We start from the raw sequence: 17,308 nt of genomic DNA, 5'->3' as shown, positions 1-17,308 counted from the left end.
GGAAATGATATGATTCCTGTACTTGTTGGCAAGGGACTGAAACCAGATTCAGAGATGCTTGGTTTAACAAGATTTTGGGCAGTTGCCAGTGAGGTCACTCAAAAAGGTATCCTCAAGCCAGCCACTGAGGGTTTCAAGCAAACTATTGCTCCCTTGGGAAACACGTATTTGTAACTTCTCAGTTCTTAAGGCGGACTTCCAAGCCCGTATCACAGAGTGGGTTGCCAAAGTATCATTAATAGAGAGTCCAGCAGAGAACGTCTCCCAACCAGTCTCTCAGGTATGATGACAAAGCCAATGAACAAGAGAAATCTAGTAGGAAGGCTCTGGAGTATCCAGACAGACTAAGGAGTCTACTGCATGGCAAGAAAAAGGATCTGACAGTCACACAGAACTAACATTATTCCTGTGATTCAGGTTGGAGGATGCTGCATCCTTCTCCGTAACCCATTTCTAAAGGTGGTTCAGCCTTGCCTCCCTTCCTTACCAACTTCCCCTCTCCATACGAGGCCACCCTATTATTTCTAGCCTTTGGTAAGTCTTCTAGTCCTATATCAACTTACCACTCAACTATACTGTAATCATAATAGAAACAGACATAAAATAACAAGCCCCTGGGTGTCATTTCTCCATTCTCTGGTTTCTCTGTTTCTCACAATTCTCCAGTTATTTGAAGGACCTGGCAAAAGACCATACCCACCTATAAAAGGGCTGCTGTTTAAAGTAAGTGTAAACACAGAAACAAAATATGAAACAAAAAAGATTTTATGTAACTTATATTTTTTATTCCAACCTAATTTTGGCTTTATTCTTCACCTCCCATTCCCATTCTCTTACTATAAATCCAAACATGGTTTTTATTTTTTTAACAAAATGTTTAAAGTCATGATTATCTAGAGTCATAACATTTTCTTTTCTCCAAAAGCGGGGAGAAACAGCTTTTGTTCTGGTGCTGCATTTTCAAATGCATACAGCATTAAATGCACGTTAATATATTCCTTAGAAGCTATTTAAAATAAAACCCTTCATCCTTTGAGGTTATTGACATTTTTATAGTTCACTGACATATCTATAATACATTATTCATTTTCATGAGTGAAGTGGTAACTGTAATAAAAAACAGGATTTAGTCCCTGAGGTGCCAGTTTAAATGGAAGAAGTTGCGATTACAATACAAGATTTGAAAATAGGCCTTAAATAATAAGCATGGATCATGCTATCTGGATCAAAATCACCTCCATGGCAGTCATTTAAGTTGCATTTACTAAGTTAAGGTAACCCTGCTCTTCCTAGCCCTCTTGCTATAATAATATTTCCTTTTCTATAGAAATAAAACATAGCAAGGAAGTCTGCAGAAACTTCTGAGATCCTCAGAAATCAAGAGAAACCACAAGTCCCATTCCGCTAATCTCCATCCACATTGCTGGAGAGGGTTTTCAGCACCATTCCAAGATCTAGAAAGGTTGATGAAACGACTTGGTTTTTCTACTTCTCCATGTAGCCAAAAGGGACAGATCTGTCATACGGTCTCGAAAATGACAGTGTCCTGCTTGTCTCTGCCACCGTAACATTAGCAGAACTGCATTCCACTCTTAGTGCCCACTGTCTCTGCGGGGCCCTTTCTGTCCCAGGCAGCTAAACAGTGGGGTGTGGGTTCCTGCTCCTGCCCCTAGTAGTAGCGGTTCAGGCTCCTGGTGCCGGGAACCTCAGGCTGGCCATTCATCCAAATCTCCCTGATGATACGTTCCCGCTCCTCCAGCCGCTGGGCTCGCTCCAGCTCCTCCACTGAGGTGAAGACATTCTTGTTCAAAGTCCTTTCAAAGCGCCGATGTCTCCTGACTGAGATGTCAGATGCTGCATCCAAGCTGCCATCCTCACTGTCGCTGCTGTTGCTGCTGCTTTCTTGGTCCTTCAGAAACTTCTGGGAATGCTGACAGCAGTCTGTGTGGCAAGAGATCCTCATCACCAAGGCAGCTAGGGTGAGGACCAGTCCAATACACACACCAGAGACAAAGTACAGAGCTGCTCCCTCGGGATTTTCTGTTGGAGAAGGAGGAAGAAGAGAACATTTGAAAGATGACAACTATATATTCAGAGAGCAAATATGACTTCAGCACAGGATGGACCCCTCTCACCAGGCCCCAAAGCTTTGATGCCTGCAAACAATGCCTTCTCATGTGACAAATTGCATAATGTATTCAAATACAGTTTTCAACAAATAGTGTGGATAAAGACTGTATGGGATTCTTTCACTATTCTTGCAACTTTAACTTTGAAATTATTTGAAAATGAAAAGTTAAAAAATGAAAAAATATTATTTAGCATCTACTATAAGCAAGTAATTGTGCTTAGATGCCATTTGCTTATATTACACAAATCTTTGCTTCTGAATTTTCTCCTGACACTCCTTGAATTATCTTTTAACCGTAGTTGTAGGCAACTTCAGACATGATCCTTACCTCTCAGTAATCATACTCTTACATAAGACCTTCCCCCCCAGGGCTGGACCTAGTGACTTACTTCTAACAGAAGTGATGGATGACTTGAGATTAGGTAACCTAAGACTGACTTCCAACTCACTCATGCTCTCTCTTTCTCACCCATTTGCTCTGAAGCAGTCAGTTCCCATGCTGTGAGCTGTACTACAGAGAGGCCCACATAGTTAGGAACTAAGGGTGGCCTCTGACTAACAACCTTCAAAGAACTGGACTGCACCAATAGCCACGTACATGAGCTTGGAGGTGTATGAATATGTGTATATGTCTTCTAAATTTTCTTTTGCTTAGCTGTATTTTTTAAGTATTCTATACTTATTAATGTCACACTTGTAATAAGTAATGTTATTTTACTGGAACATAAAATTTTAAAGTGAATCATGTCCTGGTGGATCCTTGAGGTGGCCACAGCCCTGGTCTTGCAGCAATCTTGTGGAACCCCTTCAACAGAGAACCCAGCTAAGCAAATTCCAGATTCCTGACTTATAGAAACTGAGAAAATAAACACTTGTTTTGAGATACAGAGTGTCCCTGAATTACATCATAGTAATTCAAGTTATGCCCCAACCACTGATGCTGAAGAAGCTGAAGTTGGATGGGTCTATGAAGACCTACAAGACTTTCTAGAACTAACACCAAAATAAGATGTGCTTTTCATCATAAGGGATTGGAATGCAAAAGTAGGAAGTCAAGAGATACCTGGAGTTGTTACTCCAAGACAAGTTTGGCCTTGGTATACAAAATGAAGCCAGGCAAAGTCTAACAGAATTTTGCCAAGAGAATGTACTGGTCATAGCAGACACCCTCTTCCAATAACACAAGAGATGACTCTGCACATCTGAACACTCTGAACATCACTAGATGGTCAATACCAAAATCACATTGATTATATTCCTTACAGCAGAAGATGGAGAAGCTTTATACAGCCAGCAAAAACAAGATCAGGAGCTGACTGTGGCTCAGATCATAAACTCCTTATTGCTAAACTCAGGCTTAAATTGAAGACAGCAGGGAAAACAAATAGGCCATCCAAGTATGACCTAAATCAAACTCCCTATGATTATACAGTGAAAGTGACAAATAGATTAAAGGAATTGGATCTGATAGAGGGCCTGAAGAACTATGGACAGAAGTTCATTACATTGTACAGGAGGCAGTGACCAAAATCATCCCAAAGAAAAAGAAATGCAAGAAGGCAAAATGTTTGTCTGAGAAAAGAAGAGAAGTGAAAAGCAAAGAAAGGGAAAGATATATCCATCTGAAAGAAGTTACAAATAATAGCAAGGAGAGATAAGAGCCTTCTTAAGTAAACAATGCACAAAAAATAGAGGAAAACAATAGAATGGGAAAGACTAGAGATCTCTTCAAGAAAATTAGAGACACCGAGGGAACATTTCATGCAAAGGTGGGCACAATAAGGGCAGAAACAGTAAAGACCTAGCAGAAGAAATTAAGAAGTGGCAAGAATATATAGAAGAACTGTACAAGAAAGATCTTAATAACATAGACAACCATGATGGTGTGGTCACTCACCTAGAGCCAGACATCTTGGACTGTGAAGTCAAGTGGACCTTAGGAAGCATTACTATGAACAAAGCTAGTGGAGGTGATGGAATTCCAGCTGAGCTTTTTCAAATCCAAAAAGATGATGCTGTGAAAGTGCTGCACTCAATAAGCCAGCAAATTTGGAAAACTCAGCAGTGACCACAGGACTGGAAAAGGTGAGTTTTCATCCCAATCCCAAAAAAGGGCACAACTGTGTTCATTTCACATGCTAGCAAGGTAATCCTCAAAATCCTTCCTGCTAGGCTTCAACAGTACTTGAACTGAGAGTTTCCAGATGTACAAGCTGGATTTAGAAAAGGCCGAGAAACCAGAGATCAAATTGCCAACATCTGTTGCATCATAGAAAAAGCAAGAGAATTCCAGAAAACACCTACTTTTGCTTCACTGACTATGCTAAAGCCTTTGGCTGTGTGAATCACAACACACTGTGGAAAATTCTGAAAGAGATGGGAATACCAGACCACCTTACCTGCCTCCTGAGAAATCTGTATGCAGATCAAGAAGCAACAGTTAGAACCGGACATGGAACAACGGACTGGTTCCAAATTGGGAAAGGAGTATGTCAAGGCTGTGTATCACCCTACTTATTTAACTTATGTGCAGACTACATCATGTGACATGCTGGGCTTGATAAATCACAGGCTGGAATTGAGATTGCCAGGAGTAATATCCATAACCTCAGATATGCAGATGACACCACACTAATGGCAGAAAGCAAAGAACTCAAGAGCCTTTTAATGAAGGTGAACAAAGAGAGTGAAAAAGCTGGCTTAAAATTCAACATTCAAAAAATGAAGATCATGGCATCTGGTCCCATCACTTCATGGCAAATAGATGGGGAAATAATGGAAATAGTAAGAGACTTTATTTTCTTGGGCTCCAAAATCACTGATGATGGTGATTGCATCCATGAAATTAAGACACTTGCTCCTTGGAAGAAAAGTTCTGACAGATCTAGACAGCGTGTTAAAAAATAGACATCACTTTGCCGACAAAGGTCCGAATAATCAAAGCTATGGTTTTCCAGTAGTCATGTACAGATGTGATAGGTACAGTAGTCATGTATGTCATAAAGATGACCGAGTCTGAAGAATTGGTGGTTTTAAATTGCAGTGCTGGAGAAGACTCTTGAGAGTCCCTTGGACAGCAAGGTGATCAAACCAGTCAATCCTAAAGGATATCAACCCCGAATATTCATTGGAAGGACTGATGGCGAAGCTGAAGCTGAAGCTCCCATACTTTGGCCATCTGATATGAAGAGCTGTCTCATTGGAAATGACCCTGATCCTGGGAAAGATTGAGGGTAGAAGGAGGCGACACAGGATGACATAGTTGAATGGCATCACTGACATTATGATTGCATCATAATGCACCCATTATGACTCAATGGACATAAGTCTGAGCAAGTTCCAGGAGATGGTGAAGGACAGGGAAGCCTAGCATCATGGTGAGGTCCGTGTGTTTGTAAACAGTCAGACAAGACTGAGCGACTGAACAACAGCCTTCTTTATGGTCCAATTCTCACATCCGTACATGACCACTGGAAAAATTATAGCTTTGACTGAAGTGAAGTGAAGTCGCTCAGTCGTGTCTGACTCTGCGACCCCATGGACTATAGCCCACCAGACTCCTCCATCCATGGGATTCTCTAGGCAAGAATACTGGAGTGGGTTGCCATTTCCTTCTCCAGGGGATCTTCCCAACCCAGGGATCAAACCCAGGTCTCCCACATTGCAGGCAGATGCTTTAACCTCTGAGCCACCTAAAGAGGTGGCTTTGACTACTGGCCATCGTAAAGTCTATAAACAATAATTGGTGGAAAGGGTGTGGAAAAAAGGGAAACCTCTCATGCTGTTGGTGGGACTGTAAATTGGACAGCTACTATAGAGAACAGTACAGAGGTTCTTTTAAAAACTAAAAACAGAGCTACCATATGCTATGCTATGCTATGCTAAGTCACTTCAGTCCTGTCCGACTCTGTGCGACCCCATAGATGGCAGCCACCAGGCTCCCCTGTCCCTGGGATTCTCCAGGCAAGAACACTGGAGTGGGTTGCCATTTCCTTCTCCAGTGCACGAAAGTGAAAAGTGAAAGCGAAGTTGCTCAGTCATGTCCGACTCTTAACGACCCCATGGACTGCAGCCTACCAGGCTCCTCCGTCCATGGGATTTTCCAGGCAAGAGTACTGGAGTGGGGTGCCATTGCCTTCTCCGAGAGCTACCATATGAACTAGCTATCCCACTCCTGAGCATATATCGAAGAAAATCATGGTTTGAAAGGATATATGCAACCCAATGTTCATTGCAGCACTGTTTACAATAGCCAAAACATAGAAGCAACTTAATCTCCATTGACAGACGAATGGGTATACATATAGATACACACACACACACAATGGAATATTATTCAGTCATTAAAAAGAATGAAATGTCATTTGCAACAACATGGATGCACCTGGAGATTATCATACTAAGTGAAGTAAGTCATACAGAGACAGGCAAGTATCATACAATATTGTTTATATACAGAACCTCCCAAAATGATACAAATGAGCCTATTTTTATTAGCAGATACAGGGACAATTGAAGAGGACCGTCCCTTGTGGGGCCTCAGTTCTTAAGAACACTAAGAAGAATCTGAGGTCTTATAAGAACACCTCAAGGGAGAGGTGGGCCAAGCCAAGAGAGGCACTGGTGCCAGAATGAGGAGGTACAGGGATTTTCAAGAGAGGGCTTTTACATACTCACTTAGGCATGCGTGGACTGACAAGTTTTTATTCAAGATTTCTCGTTTCTTGAGGTAAAATTGTATTGCTATAAACTTCCCATTTAGAACTGCTTTCTGCTGAATTCCATAAGTTTTGGACCATTGTGTTTTCATTTGTCTCTTAAGTATTTTTTATTTCTTCTTTGATTTCTTCAGTGATCCAATGGTTATTGAGTAGTAATTATTTAGCTGCCACGTGTTGGGGTTTTTTAGAGGTTTTTTTTTTAATATAAATTTATTTATTTTAATTGGAGGTTAATTACTTTACAATATTGTATTGGTTTTGCCATACATCAACATGAATCCGCCACAGGTGTACACGTGTTCCCCATCCTGAACCCTCCTCCCTCCTCCCTCCCCATACCATCCGTCTGGGTCATCCCACTGCACCAGTCATAATTTATTTCTAATCACATAGTGTTGGGATCAGAAAAGATGCTTGATATAACTTTGATTATCTTAAATTTACGATGGCTTGCCTCGCAGCACAGCACGTAGTCAATCATGGACAATGTTCTGTGTGCACCTGAGTAGTCTTCTGCTTTTGGGTAGAATGCTCTATAAACATCAATAAAGTCCAACCTCCTTAAAGTGTCATTTAAGGTCTGTGTTTCCTTATTAATTTTCTGTCCAGATGATCTGTCCATTGATGAAAATAGGGTACTCAAGTCCCACACTATTATTGTGTTACTGTCAATTTCTCCCTTTATGTTTATTAGTATTTGCCTTACATATTGAGGCACTTCTATGTTGGGTGCATATATAATTGTTATATCTTCTTGGATTAGACCCTTGATCATTACGTAGTGTCCTTCTTTGTCTCTTACAATAGTCTTTGTCTTAAAGTCTATTTTGTGTGATATGGTATTGCTACTTCAGCTTTCTTATGAATTCCATTTGCATGGAATACCTTCTCCCACCCCCTTATTTTCAGTCTGTAGATGTCCCTAGGTCTGAGGTGGGCTCTTCTGGATGACATATATATGGTTCTTGTTTCTGTATCCACCTCAGCAAGTCTATGTCTTTTGGTTGGTGCATTTAATCCATTTACTTTTAAGGTAATTATTAATATGTATTATCCTATTCCTATTTTCTTAATTGCTTTGGGTTTATTTTCTATAGGTAGATCTTTTCCTTCTCTGTGTTTCCTGCCTAGAGAAGTTCTTTTAACATTTGTAAAACTGGTTAAGTGGTTCTGAATTCTCTTATCTCTTGCTTGTCTGTAAAGCAACTGGGGTGGGGTTTAGATATCAGCTTGAATCTTTTTCAGCTGGGCCCCCCTCAGTTGCTCATGCCTAACTTCCTACCTAAAAATTTACCAAACAGAAACTGACTCACTGAATTGGAAAAAACTTATGGTTACCAAAGGGGAAAGGTAGAGGAGAGGGATAAACTCAGACCGTGGGACTGAGATACACAAAATACTATATTTTAAATAGATAACCAACAAGGACCAACTGTATAGCATAGGGAAATCTGGTCAATATTCTATAATAACCTAAATGGGAAAGGAATTTCAAAAAGAACAGATATATGTATATTTTCAGCTGAATCACTTTGCTGTACACCTGGAACTAACACAACATTGTAAATATAGTCCAATATAAAATAATTTTTTTAAGGTAAATGCATCTTGACTTATAATATTTTCAACTTGCAGTGGGTAAGTTAAGGAAGATCTGTAATTTACTATGCAACAATAGATAACTTATACAATCATAGATTGAAAGCCAGTGTGGGCATTTTTGAATGACTTCATCAGGTTAATTTGTGGGGAAGTAATTTAAGCTCTTCCTTGGTGAGAGAGAAAAATAAACATTCTGCTGATGAGCAATATAATTGGTGGGTCCAGTGATGATCCCTGTATGATGTGCTCAAAACCCTGTATTTGTGTGTTTTTAAAGAATATAAGTGGGATTATATATTATTTATATTTGCTTTTTAAACTTAAAAATATTTATTAGAAAGGTTTCAACATATGCCAATAGCATTCTTTTTGACTGTTGCATATTTTTCTGTAGTATAGACATCAAAGTTTATTTAACCTTTTGCTTGTTGATAGCATATAAACTGTTTTCAGTTTTTCATTGTTACAATCAATGCTAGAGTCATATCTTTGTGTCCTTGTACACATCTCTTTATGTACATGTAGAATTATTTCTACAGGTTAATTAGTTTAGAAACAGAACTTTGCATCAAAGGGCTTAGGCATTCTGAGGTTTTATACATTTCAAATTTTACCTAAAAATGGTTCTCTCAGTTTGAACACAGCATATTGAACCCATGTGTTTATGATCCCTCCTTCTCTCTGAAATCCCCACTGAAATGACAGTGACATATATAAAATAGATTCAAATTATAGGTATTTTTATGAAGAAAAGAATAGAGAAGAAAATAGAAGACATGAAGAGTCAACGTAAGTGTAGCCAACAAACAGTGTAATATAATGAAAAAGGAGTGACGTCAACATCATGGTAGTGTGAGTCTACTTTTTGTCCCTTCTTTTTAAACAAACACAAACAAGAGCACCTCTGTGGGCACAGAGTGATCTATCAACATAAACCAAAGGACCGGGGAGAAATCTCGCCTACCTGTTCATCTGGTAACAGATAAATCCTTGGTTTGGTTTGCAGAATCAGCAGAGTGAGCAAACCTGCCCCAACAACTCCCAGCCATATCTGGGGAAAACCTGGAGATTTCTGACTTAGGCAAATACTCGCAGATGAGGGAGAATTTGTAAAAGTCCAGCCCTATGGAGGTGATCAGAGCACACCACTGGAGGGAACACACACACACACACGACTCTGAATGTAGCAGAGAGGGAAAAAGGAACTTGATCAGCTCTGCCCCTCCCCCAAGCTGACACAATAAGAGACTGAACTATCTCATGATGACTTCTCCACAGGTGAAAAGGAGATGTAGTGAGTGCACGGCTACCCCAGCTGTACTAGATGCTGCACACAAGAAATCCACTTTTCTCCAGAAACAGTAAGAGTACTGGAAGCAGGGACCTCCATTACTGGGAGGCAGGGGAGAGATCAGGAAAGGCTAAATAAGAACATCAAAAGGTCATGGGTCCTACTGTCTGTGCTCAGAGCTTCAGCAGGAAGTCCACTTAAGAGCCCCTGGGAGGCTCAGCCAAGGATCTCCCCACTAGCGGGTGGTCACCCTCAATGTCCCAAGAACTAAAACCATACCTCCCCTCACTCTAGGGTGGCTTCTGTGGGCAGAGACTGGTAGCAGGAGCAAGTACAGTAAAAGGAGTGCTATGACAAAAACAGACCAGGATCTGTTGGCAAAAGAGAAAACCAAACTTGAGCTATAGCTCTACTTTCTGGAAAAACAAGAGAGGTTTCTAGCAGCTAGCCATGTGAGTTGTAAAAACCACAGAAGACATAAAAGCTTATGAATTCTGCCACATGAGGGAGCAAGAAGTGCAAAGCAGGTGTATAAATACGAGGTCACAGAGAACCCCAGAGAGAACAGGATTAACAAACAGTATATACCCTATCTGAAGGCAACTAGCGAAGATTTGAGGAAGTGTCTGATACAAGAAAGGAAGAATCAAGAAAACACATCACCAAAAGATAATCCATCGATAACTGAGCTCAAAAGCAGAAACAAAATTATAATTGATCCAATAAGGAATTAAACATAGCTGTTTTGAGGAAACTATAGACTACAAGAAACACAGAAGACAATTCAATGAAACCAAGGGGAAAATGCATGCACAAAATGAGAAATTCAGCAAAAAGTTAAAAACCATAAAAAAGAACCAAACAGAAATTCCAGAACTGGAGAATTTGATGATTAAAATAAAAATGCAATAGAGAGAATCTGCAGCAGGGTAGATCAAAGACTAGCAACCAGGAAGATAGTGATTTTGAAATAACCCAATCAGAGGCGAACAGAGAAAAAAGAATGAAAAAGTGGGAAGAAAAGTGTGTGTAATCTATGGGATTCAATCAAATGTACAAATATTTAGCATAATTGGAGTTCCAAAAGGAGAAATGAGGGGCATTAAGTTTACTTAAAGAAACACTAGCTAAGTACTTCACAAACCTAAGGAGAGACATAGATAATCCAAGTTTACGAAATTAATAAGTCATCCTACTATCTCAATGCAAAAGATTACCGAGAACTCATTATCATGAAATTGTCAAAAATCAAAGAAAAAGAGAGAATCCTTAAAAAGCTAGAGGAAAAAAGATAGTAAACTTGCAAACGAACCCTCATTAGGCTATCAGAAGATTCATTGGCAGAAATGCTATATAGGTCAGGAGAGCATAGAATGATATATTCAAATTTTTGAAAGAAAGAAAGCCAGCCAAGAATATTTTATCTGGCAAAGTTATCCTTCAGATATCAAGGAGAAAATATGCTAATTGGTGATGTGCTGTGCTATGCTTAGTCACTCAGTTGTGTCTGACTCTTAGTGACCCCGTGTACTATAGCCTGCCAGGCTCCTCTGTCCATGAGGATTCTCCAGGCAAGAATACTGGAGTGGGTTGCCATGCCCTCTTCCACGGGATCTTCCCAACCCAGGCATCAAACCCAGATCTCCCACATGGCAGGCGGATTCTTTACCATCTGAGCCACGAGGGAAGCCATTGGTGACATGAAAATATATTAAAGTATAAAACACACTGGTAAAGGTAAATGTACTGTAAATGCAGTTTCAGATTTTTGAAAACTAATTCTGTAATAGCATGGTGTGTTAACCACTTAACTACAGTTTAAAGATTAAAGAGTATTAATAACTGTAACACTATAATCTTTTAAAGAATCAGATCAGATCAGATCAGATCAGTCACTCAGTCGTGTCCGACTCCTTGCGACCCCATGAATCGCAGCACGCCAGGCCTCCCTGTCCATCACCAACTCCCGGAGTTCACTGAGACTCACGTCCATCGAGTCAGTGATGCCATCCAGCCATCTCATCCTCTGTCGTCCCCTTCTCCTCTTGCCCTCAATCCCTCCCAGCATCACAGTCCTTTCCAATGAGTCTGTTCAAGAATACACAATATTAAAAAGAGGTAAACCGTGACATCAAAATGTAAAGAGGGGAGTAAAATGGTGGACATTTAATATGTGAACAAAAAGCTTTCAGTCTTTCACCAATTAGTATGTTAGCTTTGGGCCTGTCATATATTGGCTTTATTATACTGAGATGCATGCATGTGTGCTAAGTCGCTTCAGTCATGTCCGACTTTTTGTGAACCTATGGACTGTACTCTGCCAGGTTCCTCTGTCCATGGGATTCTTCAGGCAAGAATACTGGAAAGGGTTGCCATGACCTCCTCCAGGTGATCTTCCTGACCCAGGGATCAAACCCTTGTCTCAGGCATCGCCTGCATTGGCAGGCAGGTTCTTTTAACACTAGAGCCACCCAGGAAGCCCATACTGAGATATGTTCCTTATATACTCAACTTGTTTAGGGTTTATCATTAAGGAAAATTGAATTTTGTAAAATGCTTTTTCTGTATCTATTGAGATAATCAAGGAAAGAAAAGGAGATGAAATCATCATCTTACAGAGATACCTGCAGTCCCATGTTTATGGCAGCATTATTTACAACAACCAAGATACGGAAACAACCTATCAACAGACGAATAGATTAAAAAAATGTGAAATGTATTACAATATTATTCAGCCATTAAAAACAGGAGATTCTGCCATTTATAACATGGATGGACTTCAAAGGCATTATGCTAAATTAAATAAATCAGACAGAGAAAGACAAATAATGTATGATATCAGTAACACGTGGAATCTTAAAAAGTTGAACTCATAAAAGCAGAGTAGAATGCTGGTTACCAGGGGCTGAGGGGTGGGAGAACTATGTATATGTTCAAATGTACCCATTAGCTACTAGTAGATAAATTAGTTCTGGAGACCTAATGTAAGGCATAGTCATTATACACAACAATATTTATTATAGACTTCAAAATTTCTAAGAGACACGATCTTAATTGTTCTCATCACAAAAAAGAAAGATAATAATTATATGACATGAAATAGGTGTTAGCTAATGCTACAAGAGTGATCATGCAGCAACACAGAAATGTATAACTTTATACACTTATAAACCTTAAATCTATACAATATTATATGTCAAATTATATCTCAATTAAAGAAATAAAGGAAGGAAGGAATGAAAGGAAGGTAGAAGGAAGGGAAGGATGGAAGGGAGGGAGGGAGGGAGAAAAGAAAGAAAGGAAAGAAGAGAGGAGGAGGCTGAAATATTAAAAGAGTACTGTTCAGTTGCTAAGTCTCTAACTCTTTGCAACCCCATGGACTGCAGTACACCAGGAACCTCTGTCCTCCACTATCTCCCGGAGTTTGCTCAAATCATGTCCATTGAGTCAGTGATAATCTATAACCATGTCATCCTCTGCCACCCACTTCTCCTTTTGCCCTCAATCTTTCCCAGCATCCGAGTCTTTTCCTATGAGACAGCTCTTCACATCAGGTGCCCAAAGAATTGGAGCTTCAGTTTCAGCATCAGTCTTTCCAATGAATATTCAGGGTTAATTTCCTTTAGGATTGAATGGTTTGATCTCCTCTCAAGAGTCTTCTCCACCACAGTTCAGCACTCAATCTTCTTTATGGTCTAACTCTCATATCCGTACATAACTAGTGGAAAAACCATAGCTTTGACTATACAGACTTTGTCAGCAAAATGATGTCTCTGTTTTTTAATACACTGTCTAGGTTTGTCATAGTTTTCTTCCAAGGAGCAAGTCTTTTAATTTCATGGCTGTGGCACCATCCACAGTGATTTCGGAGCCCAAGAAGATAAAATTGTCACTGCTTCCACTTTTCTCCTTCTATTTGCCATGAAGTGATGGCAACAGAAAAAAAATCCATCAAATCATCATAATCTCACAACCTGAATATAACTACACACTATGAAATACAGTGAAGTGAATTTTCTCCCTTCTTTCTCCTATATATATTTACTTGGTTATTGTCAGTTTATATACAACTTATATATTTTACTCTGGATATACTTTTTGGTTGCTTTTACAATGATTTTTTTTAGAGTAGTTTTACACTCAGAGGAAAATTAAGAGGAAGGTACAGAGATATCCCATATACCTCCCAACCTTACACATGCAATAGCTTCCCCCATTATCAACATGTCCCAGCAGAGTGGTACATTTGCTACATTTGGTACAATTACTATGTTTATTACATGACACTACATAGACACATAATAACCCAAAGGCCAGTGGTTATACCAGGGCTTGCTCTTGGTGGTGAACTATCAGTTTCAAAAAACATATAATGACATGTATCCATCCTACAGAGCATTTTTACTATCCTAAAAATCCTGTGCTCCACCTACTCACCCTTCTCTCCAAGGATATACAGTTTATATAATGTAAATGTCTCTGTATTGCTCCATAGTCTTCTAGTCAATCATACCTAATAATGGCTACATAGTATTCTACCCAGTGAATTCACCACACATTACAAAAACAGTTTCCTACCTTTGAATATTTAGGTTGTTGCCAATTTCTTTTTATGGTAAAAATGATGGAAGGAGAATTTTTGTGCTTAACACTACTCTTTTTTTTGCTTGTTTCACTTACAGCTTTTATAATGGATTCTCAGAATAGAAATCTTCATGTCAAAAGGGTATATAATTTTATACCTCTTAAAATACATTGCTAAGTGAATGTTCAAAAATGGTACATTAATTTGTTTTGCCAACAGCTATGTATGAAATTACCACTTTCACCAAACTCTCCAAGAAGATATATTCCAACTGTTGAAAAATTTTTTTAATTTTTTGTCAGTGAATGGTCACTTTATTTCACAAAAATTTATTGTGAGTCTACAATGCCTTTGACTTAGAGACATAAAGGTTGTTAGCCCTCACCAGATTTCCATATAAAGGGGAATACTAGAAAATAGAAATTACAATACTTTCTTAAATCCCCAAATTTGTGACTATCAATTGAGCAATGGTGGGCTACACTCCCTCATTGCTGAGATCATCTCCCTCAGGCCAATCTCATAGGCACAAGTGATTCAAATTCTGGTTAAATATTACATGGAGAAAAATAATTCCCCAAAACTTATTCATTGAAAAAATTACCATAAGCAAAGTTAAATGACAAATGCTAAACTGGGGACATTCTTTGAAATATGTAACAGAGATGAAGAGCTAATATATAAAGAGTACCTAGAAAAAGCATTAAGAAAAAGACAATCAATGAAGGAAATGAACAAAAAATATTAATAGCTCACAGAAAAGTAAATACAAATAGTTCTTTAAAACATGTGAAAAGATGCTCACTGAAAGCAGGGGTTGGCACACTATGGTTCACAAGCCAAATCTGGCTAGCTAGCTGTTTTGTTACTTGCTCATAGCTATGCCCATTCGTTGACGTTTTGTCTATGTCTGCTGGCATGCTACAACAGACTTGAGAGTTAGAATAGAGACTGCATATGGCCTACAAACCTAAAAATATTTACTACCTGGTTTTTTAAAGAAAAGTTTACTGACCTGTGACCTGGATAAAAAAAATTAAATGACATTTAGATACTATTTTTAATGTAGCAGACTGTCAAAAATCCAACAGCTTGAAAATACTATAACAGGGTCTTCTCACACATCTTATGAACAGTAAATTTGTGAAACTTTTTAAATGGCAATTTGGTAATACTTATCTTAAGCAGTAATTTATTTATACTTGGTCAAGCAATTCTACTTTTGAGAATTTATTCTACAAATCCACTTGATCATGTATGTATGCCATGGTTATTTATTGCAGGTTATTTATCCCATTCAAAAAGATTCAAATCATTCCCACTGGAGGACTGGTTAAACCGATTCATCTATATAATGAAAACAGTATGTAGTTATCTGAAAGAATGAGGACGCTCTCTATATACTGATATTAAATACTTTTATAATATATGTTCAGTGAAAAAAAGTTAAGTACAATACAGTACATAGGATATGCTAACTGTCTATAAAAGTGGGGAGGATGAGACTGTTGAGCTCAGAGTTTCTTACATCTGCACAATGAACACTGGAAAGGTGCAGAGAAGACTGGTAATACATCAAACTTTGGGACTGGAAGGAGGGGCAGCTCTGGAGTAAGACCTCTTACTATATGCCCTTTTATATTATTTGATCATTGAACAATATTCATTCACTAACTTGTTGAATACCTAATAGGTACCAGGCCCTATTCTTGTGCTAAGGATATGGCAGTCAATAAAAGAAACACAAATCTCTGTGCTCCTGGGAACTTACATTCTAGTAAGCTAGTAAGGAGATAGGTAATAAACAAGATAAATAAAATAGGTGGTATGTTCTAACCACCTATTTTGGTGATAAGGAGAAAACAGAAAAACATAAGAAAGAAGATATGATGTATTGAATGTATGCTGGAGGCAAGGAAGTTAACAGAGTGACCAGAATCTCACTAAGAAGTAGTGAGATTCTAAGATTTTTAAGGAAAAAAAAAATCTAAAAATGGAACAGTGAGGCTGGAGAATGTATTATCAATTAAAAACACTGAATTAAAAAAGAGCAACCACTCAGTTTAATTTTTTAAACAATGCTCTTAGAAGTTATTAGTATTAATTATTAATAAGATTATTATTGATGAGATTATATCTTTATTTTAATTTACTGTATTATGATCTCAAAGGGTTGCTTTCAAGTAGTTAAAACAAGAAGCTTTTACTGCTCCAATTCAAGTGCTGAGATAGAGGAAAGTAAATGTGTAGGGAGAACACATGGATGATCCTTAGGTGGATGGGCACCTAGGTCAGAATGGGGAGTGAGGGGAGAAGATGGCTGAGTGAGTTCTAAAGACTAGGAAGGAGTTAGCCAATCCAAGACTGAATGAAAGAATTCTTGGAAAAGGAAATGACTGTGCAAAAGCAAAGAGATGAGCAAAGGGCAGGCAGATGGTTCAGAATAACCCAAGCGAGGTCTTGGTCAGGGAGGACTATAACTAAATAAAAGTATGGAGATGTCAAGGTAAGCATTAAAAGCCCTGGTAAGCCATATAAAAAACTGCAGATTGGAGTACCTCAAACTATCCCTAAATCCCTTCTCCCTTTCTTGTCTCTCTCCTAGCATGTTTTCTAAATCCCAGCATGACTGACATCTTGAGATGGTTATTTCTTTGTCATTGGGGTTGTCTTATGCATTGCAGTATGTTTCTCTACCCACTAGATGCCAGTAACAGTCCCTCTTACCTGTTATTACAATCAAAAATATCTCCAGACATTGTCAGAAATCCCCTTATAGGGCAAAATCACCCCTGATTATGAACCACTGGTCTGGAAGTTGAAAAAGCTAGAATTCTCACTTTTCCAGCCTCCCTTGCAGCTAGAAATCACTACGCAACACAGGTCTAGCCAATGAAAGATGAGAGGTGGTCTACTGGAACTTCCTTCCTTTTTCATTCTTTCAATCCTTACTTCAAAGGTAAAAGCAACAGCAGCAA

The 17,308-nt window shown here is 38.8% G+C and overlaps 1 protein-coding gene across 1 annotated transcript in view; it reads right to left on the bottom strand.

The window, feature by feature from the left end:
• Positions 1-771: 771 nt before the first annotated feature.
• EVA1A (eva-1 homolog A, regulator of programmed cell death) overlaps positions 772-17,308 on the bottom strand; it is an 85,001-nt gene continuing 68,464 nt past the window's right edge. The window contains exon 3 of the mRNA NM_001435268.1: positions 772-2,040. Within this exon, the coding sequence (NP_001422197.1) occupies positions 1,670-2,040 (371 nt within the window). The 3' untranslated portion in view covers positions 772-1,669. The remainder of the gene's footprint in view (positions 2,041-17,308) is intronic.

Source organism: Bos taurus, chromosome 11 (assembly GCF_002263795.3).
Source record: "Bos taurus isolate L1 Dominette 01449 registration number 42190680 breed Hereford chromosome 11, ARS-UCD2.0, whole genome shotgun sequence".
Taxonomy (NCBI): Eukaryota; Metazoa; Chordata; class Mammalia; order Artiodactyla; family Bovidae; genus Bos; species Bos taurus.
This window is presented reverse-complemented; position numbering and strand designations above follow the sequence as displayed.